General features: G+C 37.2%; 1 protein-coding gene across 1 annotated transcript in view; it reads right to left on the minus strand.

Annotated features, from left to right (window-relative positions):
- The window catches only part of FRYL (FRY like transcription coactivator), a 162,065-nt gene extending 153,827 nt beyond the window's left edge, over positions 1 to 8,238 (minus strand). Inside the window, exon 1 of the mRNA XM_014945555.1 lies at positions 7,952 to 8,238. Coding sequence (XP_014801041.1) covers positions 7,952 to 8,129 — 178 coding nt within the window. The 5' untranslated portion in view covers positions 8,130 to 8,238. The remainder of the gene's footprint in view (positions 1 to 7,951) is intronic.
- Between the last annotated feature and the right edge of the window lie 2,007 nt (positions 8,239 to 10,245).

Consider the following 10,245-nt stretch of genomic DNA (forward strand, 5'->3'; position numbering starts at 1 on the left):
CTAGTCCAAGGTAATCACTTCAACCACTTCAATCCCTACTGGTTAAAGAACTGGAATCAGGTGGTAGAAACATGTTCAGGTAAAACGGAGAATTAGACTTTTTCTGTTCATGGAACTGGCTGCTCTCTATTTGTCAGTCATGTTATTTCTTGATAGAGCCGTAGCATACTCTTCATTTCTCTCAGTAATTAACACGAACACGTTAACTTCCCAAACATACAATCTACCTATAAATGTATATGGTATAATTTCATCAACTTCTGGGCAAATTAAACTACTCAGTTCTATACTGCTCCTTCCATAAAATAACAATAAACAACTCCTTCCGTAAACCCCAACCAAAAAATAAAGAAACAATATTTTAAAACTATCTCTAGCCAACAGAAAACAACATATGGGAGGAACACAGTATTTTTATACAAGTTATGAGCTGCTTTTATGGGCTTTAATTCCTATTTTTCCTGCTTTCAAGTTAGAAAATATTTTGAAATTAAAACCATTCTCCCTTCAGCCAGCCAAAGAAGTAACTGAGAAAAGGCTCACCCTGGTGCATCTTAAGAGCTGCCAAGAGACACCAAAGTTTTGGGTCAACATCTAATAAGACTGTGCAACAGCATCCTGATGGTAAAGTTTTTAAAGCTCATATTGGTCTTAGCAATGGGAAATCAAAGTCCCCCCTTATAAGGTGAGGGTACACTGAGTCCTGAACATCCAGAGTGCCTGATGAAAAACTACTACAGACAGGAACTTAACCCCTTTAGAAGGTACCATTGTTCAGTGATGGGGCTTTCTGAAAATTTTATCTCTCCAAATGAGCAGTGCGTTTGGATTTCTCTTAACACAATCTTTCCTTTATAAACAGACACAAACACCAAAAACCTTAGAGCACAAGCCAAGAAACTTCTGTCTGGGAGGGTCTCTGCTTGCAGGGACCTTTTAGAACTTGGCTGGAGAGAAAGAAGATGCATGTTGAGTAAAGCAGCCGAGGCCACAAACACTGCTTCCCAAGTCACAGGTATTCTTCAACAGCACTAAAGAATTGAGAAAACATATTCCCAATTGAAGGCGGCACTCATGACATTTCCTTACTTGAAGGTCAGCTAAAGACTATTCAGTGCCAAGTTAGAGGCACAAAGAATGCTATTTACTGAAAAAATGAAAGGCTTTCTGAAGTAGCCCCTAATTAAGATGAGACAATTGAAATTATTTTCCCTCAGTTTGGATGCATGTGGTAGTTTTCAGAAGGAACACATACAAAGTTAGCACTCACAGGGTAAGAAGCATTCTGTTATTTAAGAGCTTAAAACAAAAGCAACTGGAAACACTGAAGTCTACAAATCAAGACACAAAATAGCTACAAGTGCAACCAACAGAAATTGCCAACAGCCAGCAAAAGTATCCTGAATTACTGAAAAACATCATGTCATATCTGCATTTTCCATTTACGATTCACATTTTCATTAGAAACAAACAGAAAAACCATCTCTAGAGAAGACTAGGACTGTTAGATCATCTATAAACTATAAGTTTTGCATTTGAAACATTCTTTTTTCCTTTTCAACTGAAAAGTGAAGAACTGTTTAACAAAACCTTCAAATGATAATCTTTTTATAATTTAAAACTGAATTGCTGATGGCATCTTTATATGCAGCTGCTGATTTAGTCCTGCTGGTAAACACTTTATTGACCTTAGAAATAAGTCTTGAGAGCTAAGGGGGTGGATTTTGGATTTTTTAGCCCAGTGATTGATTTTGATGTGTTCTAAAGGATAACAGGTTTATACTTAAAGGAAAATGGCTCCTTAAAAATAAGCTGAGATTTTGATTTTATATGTTGTCCAGTCTCTTATAGACTCTTCTTTGGACTGCAGACAGACATTATAGAAAACAGATAGCCGCGTCACAGGTATGTTTTAAAATCTGTTCTACATGAAAGAGATTTTCAGTGGGAATCAAAAGGGAACAACATGCTAAACCATTCTCCCTCTCAAAATGTCACTTTCAAGTCCTGTGGACAGCTCAGGCACAAAGAACTTAAAAGAACACTTTTATTTCCTTGTATTTCCACCATATCACAGAAAGAATGGTTTTACAATAGCATATAAAATTATTTTTGCAATGAGTTTCTCCGTATCTTGTTGAACTCAGAACTTCACAGCTCCCTTTCACAGGCTACTGACAAATCTTCTGCAAAATTGCTTGTTTTTCTTGCTATGTTAAATTTTCTCTCATTCTCCTCATACTATCACTTTTTTTCACTCTCCTTCAAGTTAAAAGCTTTATTTTGTCCCTCTCCCAACTATCTTAGTGCAAAGTAGCTGTGGACTGAAAAGGGAAATAGATATTTCTTTTATTCACAACCCCCTTGAAGCATTAACTGCAGCATCTTGAAGAATTTGCCTAGAGATGTTTAAATAATATTTTCAGCTAAGTATTCTTCAATTTCACATTTAATACTTGTCGGTTTATTTTTAAATAAATGGAAGAGAGTTCTTATTACTTCTGACTTTTCAGCTTAAGTACTCATGGTCTACAGGACATAAAGACAAAAACAAAAGAAAAAAGCCCATGCAGTAGGATTTCTAACATTCACTTCCTGAATTTGCTGTTGGTTCTTTCCCACAGTGTTCCAGTTTGCTGCCTATTAATCGGTATGGGGAAGGAAGGGGAGTTTCCTGTTGGTTTAGTAAGTTGAACAGTCTCCCCAAGGACAAACTTGCACCAGTACCACTACAAATAAATATACAAGACAACCGCGGAAGGGTGCAATCTCCTTTCCGCAGCCCTGAGCCATTGCTATGGTTCAGCTGTCATCTGAAACCTTAGACTAACACGTTTAAGCCTCAGCAAACCTTTTAAGTGCTTAAAGTCCAGAAGATGTATGAATCATAAAATCAGAGCAAAAAACCCCTGCAAACGTGACGCAGAGGTATTCTATTACATGAACAATAGCATTAAAAAACCTGTGAGCTCTGCTCACCGTATCTCAGAGGAAAACATGTACATTACCTTCTGCTGAAATCCATGTGAGTAGCTGTTGAGTACGAAGAAAAAGGCCCTTCTACACCTACCTTCGAGTTGTACTGAAAAAGCACTAAGTTAGAATTACTTTGTCTCTCTTTGGGATGAGGTAAAGGTAAGGTTTGGCAAGAAAAAAAAAAAGAACAGAAAAAAGGAAAAAAACTACAAACACTTTAGGAAAAAAAAAAAGCATATTCATTGTAAATCCATGCATCCTTATGCTTCAGATGGAACCCTGAAATGACTACAATAAAAGCTTATTAGGCATACAGCCGAGTACACAATACAATTAAAAAAAAAAAAATCTGAACTGAAATAAATAGGGCTGAAAATCATATTTGAGATCTCTCCTAGAACCATGTCATACCATCAAATTTTTTTAACAGTTAAATATAACTCTAGTCGATTTTCCATATTAATGGTGAAATGAGTAAGTCAGAGACATACTCCCTTTCCACTTGGGCTTACTTTTAAAGGGCTGAAAATCATATTTGAGATCTCTCCTAGAACCATGTCATACCATCAAATTTTTTTAACAGTTAAATATAACTCTAGTCGATTTTCCATATTAATGGTGAAATGAGTAAGTCAGAGACATACTCCCTTTCCACTTGGGCTTACTTTTAAAAAGACTCACTGGATATTCTTTCAGCTTATTATTGATTCCATCTTAAGCAAATGCCTTACTTAAAAAAAAACTAAACAAAAAACACCAAACCAAAAAACAGAAACATGTACCAAATGGTCATTGTATCTGCTTATAAGCAGTAATAATAAAAACTATCGTCACTGCACTTAAAATAAAACTCTGGAGAGATGCTTATGTTTCCATTTATCTAAAATATTAAAGAGTTCATTTTCTACAAATCAATATATTTAAAACAGAGGGTATCCAGAAGGTGATTGCTACTTTTTGTGACAGTAAGACATTTAATGCTGCCCCTACTACTGACCTAAAAGGCCCTTTCTCAGCGAGTTGACTCCCTTTGCCAATTTATCTCAAAAATACTGCCCAAAAATATTAGACCATTTTCTGCTTTGTGAAATGAATCAGCTCAAAGGCCACACCAGTGCCCGACAGGAGATGGGGAAGGGCTGCACAGCTGGGAGCGTGTGCCCTTTTCACTGGTAGCTAACTGTTAGATCAGCCTGATCCGCTTTTTAAAATCACACTAAAAAATCTCAACAAAATCCCCTTCCCCTACCTTCTGTTGCACAGAGCTTCAAGAGCAAGTTCCAGAGGCCCTTAGGAAAGGTTCCTTATTGCTTGTAATGGAAAATATACGTAGAATAATTTCCTGGGGCATTACTCAAGCAAAACAATGCTATCTGCTATGATAAGAAAACAGGAGAGAGGGTGAGAGATTTTTATGTAAATAGAATTCTGGATCCCAAACAGAATTATGGAGCAGTCTCTGAATGTAAGTGAGACGCAAACAGTGACTGGGGGTGTGGAGGAAGCCATGGCACTCAGTTGCCCATGAGCCAGTCCAGTCTTCTCTAACTGAAACTCAGAAAGTGGGTACAGAAACTGACTTCTGTTCCAGACAGATGCCAGGGCTCCTGGTCATCCTTTGCTGTACAAGGCTGATCAGAGATGCAACAGGAGCTGAATATGCCCTGCAGAGATGCTGGGATTACAGGGTCACACCGCTCCAGGCAGCTTATACGTATCCAGTCCCTGCTGTTAGCCCACCAAGGCAATTACAGCTCTATTACTCATTTCTTTACCACTAAAACACACTTTACTTCTGCTCCCCTGGCAGAGACACTTGAAGGGAAGCATGTTTGCAAAAAGAGACGTTTTCCATACACAGAAATAACGTGGACACTATGAGCAATGAGAATACTCACATCACTGGTAAATCCAACATCTCTTCCACAGTTACTGCAGATTTAACTTACAGAGTTGATCATTAAGACTGTTCCCCAGTCTCAGCTACCCTGCTTTACAATGCAACAGAAGCACAGACCTGCAACAGAAGGGCCCATTTCCTACCCCACAGGTCCAGCTGCCATTTGCCAGTTTGCCCAGAGCAGACATGGTGTTCCCCTTTAATGCTACACACAGCAAAAGGGAGAATACAAAAGAGTTTGTAGATGCGTCTGTATGTGAACACACTTGCATGTGAGGTTTGGTACATGAAAAGACTTTCTCTGGGTCTTCCAAGCTCATCTGTCTACGTTTGATTTGGATTGGAGCTTTTTTGATGTAGCAATTTTTAAAACTGAGAACATGACAACTCTTAAACGCCACAGCAAATTTAAAAGAACTGCCTATTCTTTTACTAACATCTATTAAGTGCTGTGATGCATACAATCATATGCAAATACTTCAGCGCATGAGATGTGGCGTTTTTCCTAGAATTCTAACAATCTTATAAATCTAAAAAGACAGTTATGAAAGATTTCTGAAGTACACTTGAAACCATTCTGACAGAAGCTACATATTTTAAAAGATGTGTCACAAAGCGTATATTTCTAAGGCCTTGCTTTCAGCTATAAAACAAAGTATATACTAATTGAGTTAACATTTTGAAAGGCGATACCGATAAACATTTTAATCCTAAAAATGAATTCAACACAAAATATTTAGGTCAGATATATACAACCCAACTGAGTGGCATTATCAAAATAACAATGCTTTTATGCTTTGGATGTCAGGAATAGGTTTTTCGTTGGTTTTAAGACGTTCTAAAATACTTTTATACTTTAAAATCATTGCCAGACTCGGTATTTCACCTAAATCCTCATTAAGACAAAAGTGTTCCTAAACAGAGCAATAAGGAACAGAAACGGAAAAAAAAATAAAAACCCACCCACTTTCAAATTCATACATATATCTACAGGACAAACCACTTCAGCTTTAAAACCTATCAACAACCTATCCTGAACAGCTTCATTACATCAAATTTGATGGTGCATTAACACATCTGCTGACACTAAGCAAGTAAATGTTTATCTTTTTTCTTTTTTTTTTTTTTTCAAATTATTCTATTGTTTTATTACCTGTTTTGTCGGCACCTGCCTTCTGCAGCATACCCAACCGGTAAACACAGTAGTTCTTTTGCTCTATTCCAGCAGAGCAGTTCATTCCATTACCAAGATACAAAAATAGAAATAAGCAGATAATTTAAAGAGGATTCAGCTACTATCTGCTATTGTAAAAGCATGATCCCAGAACAGACTATAAGTCTGCATTTCGCAAATGACGACATCACACTATTAAGTGATATTAGTCAGGCACTACCGATTTCCACAAAATCACTCCTAATAATCACCATTTGGCAAATATTTAATATGCAGGAAAGGAGAATGCATCTTCATCAGTAGGACTGGTAGACTCTATGATCGTTATCCTCATTTGCTTGAGCTATCGACAAAACATTGACCGAGGTTACATGAAGGCATCTGTTTTGTCTACAAACATCAGCCTGTAGCATTTTCTTTTAACCTGGCACAAAGACAATTCTATTTATTCTGAAATTATAACATTTGAAATAAAATATTATTTAAAAGTGAGAGTTATAATACAACATAAGAGCAGAATTGATGACATATGCCTATGGAGATATTTAGGCTGTGCACATCACAGTGATATCCAACTATAAACGTCAGGGCTCTACAAAGTTAAATGAGGACACGAACCTGGCTAAAAGAGCAGTACCCTTTCGGAAACCATGAGCTTCTGATCAGAGCTTCCAAGCATATAGGCAATAAGAGTCTTAACAGACCTTCTTCTGTAAGAAGTCTTCAATAGTCCATAGCATTACAACATTAACTTGTTCTAATTTGTTATACACAGGAACGATTTGTTTAACAAAACAGAACTGTCCCTGTTTTCCCCAGCTGCCCTTACTCAACCTGACACATTAAAAAAAAGTGGTTTATATTACAATCAGAAAGGCTAAGAAAAGTCTTTCCAAGGAAACCTCTTTCTCCCACCACCACCACCACCGCAAGCTTAATTCCATAGTTAAGGCTATAAGTTCACGACCCGAAAAGATGGATGTCACCATCTCACGTCTTTGCAGTTAGACACATAAGGGAAAAAATTTCAAGGCCACACTAATTCCTGAAAATAGCCACCACGTAGCAAAGGGTAAAAACTGTGCATCTGATAACCATCAGGATCCAAGAGCATAAAGGTTCAAGACCTTACTATTTTAGCCTAAGGCAAAAAGAAAAAAAAAGTAAAACTGGATTTTCCATTGCCACCCAGCTGAACTGCTGAAAAAGGAACATTAACTCATTCTACTTTTTATTAGCACAATACACTGTAGTATTTAGACACTAACAGGTAGCTTTAAAAAAAACAAACACTTCATACAAGCAAGTTTACCCATGTTGTTAAGGGAAAATTCTCTACACATGTCCATATTTTTACTTGATTTCCTTAATTTACATATTATGTTTATATAAAAAACATAATCTGCAATCTCCCAAACACTAAAAAAGGAAAGCATAAACATGTTCGAAATGAAAAAAAACTCTTAAAAGGAAAGCTTTCGAAATCTTAGGGGATTTGAAAACAGGGAGAGAAAAGTTGACACAAAACTTAAACCCTTCACTGCAGTCAGAGCTCTGTGCAGCACATGGTCTAGAAAACTCTTAGTGCCTAATCACAGCTGCATTACAATTTTAAAACTTAAATAGGGATACTTATCCCAAGAAGTGGGGAAAAAAGGTCAACACGGGAATGCAAAGACGAGGACCACATTAGAAATCTTGTAAAACTGAGTTCAAATAGGTCACTAACACGTGATAGTGTCTCAATGATAAAATAATTCTAAAACTAAAGACACCAGTATCAAAGCAACTCTGATAAAAAGGCTGTTTGTGATCAAATTTGTCAATTTAGCAAAATAATCATGATCTGAAGGAAAAGCTTAGTAATGGGTTGTTACCAGGTTGGTGACATGGATACATACTGTAAGCAGGATGTAAACCATGTGTCTCCTCGTCTTCATCTATTGTCTGTCCTAATGCAAACAGCCTGACACGTCTCATCTTCAGTAGCCTTGGGGAGCTTTCACGGGGAGTACTCCCAACATCCAGAACTACATCTCCAGAAGCCACAGTGGGAACAATTTTTTTCAGGAATTCCATTTTTACATGCCCTCTGCGTTCTCAGCATTTACTAACTCCAGCAGTTTGGCTGCACGGTTAGGGAGCGTGGCTCCCACACCAACTTCCTTGAGCACCGAGGTAGACTTCTCCTGGTGATGTCACTTAGCCCTGGGTGGTGCCAACCCCAGCACGTCAGCTGCCAGCTGCTCCCAGGCAGATTTTAAAGAGGTCTAACTGCACGGACTGATAAGAAAACCAAACAACAACAAGCCTATATATTAACCAACGCACACTAAACACTGGACTTGGTAGAAGACGCCGTATTTAGCACTGCAACAATTTTAAGCGCTAATAAAATGCACGGTGTATTTTCAAATTCCTCTCTGACAGAGTTCAATAACTCTTAATTTTCATGAAGTGCAGAGAGAGTGTTCATCTGCATTTGAAAGATAACACTTATCATTCAGAAAGTCTATGCACCAGCTTTATAAACAGAGTGTCTAACAGCACCACAATTTAAACCATTTGCCTTCTCATAGTTTTAACTACTAGCTACGAAGAGACTAACATTTATTAAACATTAAGTCCCATTTTGCTGAGACTCTAACGCTTCCCACTTAAAATACTCAAACTACCCTCCAGAAAACACCAACTACAGAAATAACCTGTCTCATTTTGTCCAAATGTCCACTTTATCCCTTGGGCTACTTCTCCACACATGCCTGGTTTAGCTGAGTTTTTTGTTTTTATTTGGGGGAAGTTTAAATGTTGTTCTATATTTAGCTTAAAGAAGCTGTTATGAAAGATGCCTTGCATTTGAAGCAAAAAACTCAAGGGGGGAGAAAAAGAGACATTAGTATAGAAGAGTGTTCCTTTGTGCTTTCTATATTTGGGGATACGTATCATTGTTCAATTGAAAGTATTACTTAATTTACTAGACTGGGAGTGGAATAGGTAATATTCCCACCTCATTTGACACCAAAGATTGTACACATCCCCAGGAGAGAATCCACTAATTCAGTGCTCACAAGGGGCTGCTCAACTGGATTAAGCTGTCAGTCCTTCACCAACCAACTCTACTGTCATACTTCTAGTTAAGAATGCCACAACTTGAAAAATTTGGTACAAGTTCATTAAAGCTGCCACCCAAGACATTTTCCAAGTTCTATATAGACTGAAAACATGTGATATCTTTTGTACTTAAATTTGCATTAAAATCCCCGAACATTTGAATTGGACCACATTTCCCTTGTAAATGAATACAATATTCTACACAAATCTCCCCCGTTAATGATAAAGTCAGAACTTTGTATTTATTTAAGACAAGTTACAATATTACTTCCTGCAGTGAAAGACTTGGGACTTCGAGCAAAAACTTGTCCCTATAATGATTTCATTCCCAGTATTTTTTCCACCAACACAAAAAAGTTACACAGAATATATTTTCAGAAAAGCGTTTTATATGTTTTCAGAACAAATAACAAGACATCACAAAGATGATTTGCGATTATAAAGAATCATGAGTCATTATAAACTCAAGCAATCATTTATTCATAAGTGTTATTTTCTATAGAATTTCTTCTTTTCCCCTTGAAATCTTGCCACAAACCTACTTTGCAGTTTCTAACATTTAAGAGGAAAAGATAAATTCAGACGCTTCTGTGAGACTGAGAATGCTTCCAACCATCCACCTGCCAAACTGCAATTTCCAAAGAAGGGGGATAATCAGATATTTTGAGTTGTACCTAACTTAAATGGCCTCTGAAAGGTTCAGACTAGATACTAACGTGCTCTCGACCACACTAGGATGTTTTATTACACATGTGAACACAGGGTGGAGACACAGAGGAAGTGCAAGCACCTAGTGCACCACTTCAGTTAAATGCATAAGGTGTGACTTTCTACACAACATGCAGCATATGGTAATTGGCTGGGAATAAAAAATATTATGCGTCGAAACTTTTTTTATGAGAAAAGATAACAGCATTTCAAGTAATAAGTTTTACAAACAAAACACAAACAAGTAATAAAAACCCACCCCTTAGACATGATCGTATTTAAGATTAAGCTTGATAATACAGATGTATCCAAAAAGCTTTTGATTGATTTTTCCTTCAGGATGGCTATTGTTTGACTCTTACGAAAAGGACATCAA

Source organism: Calidris pugnax, unplaced genomic scaffold (genome assembly GCF_001431845.1).
Source record: "Calidris pugnax isolate Ruff unplaced genomic scaffold, ASM143184v1 scaffold58, whole genome shotgun sequence".
NCBI classification, from domain to species: Eukaryota; Metazoa; Chordata; class Aves; order Charadriiformes; family Scolopacidae; genus Calidris; species Calidris pugnax.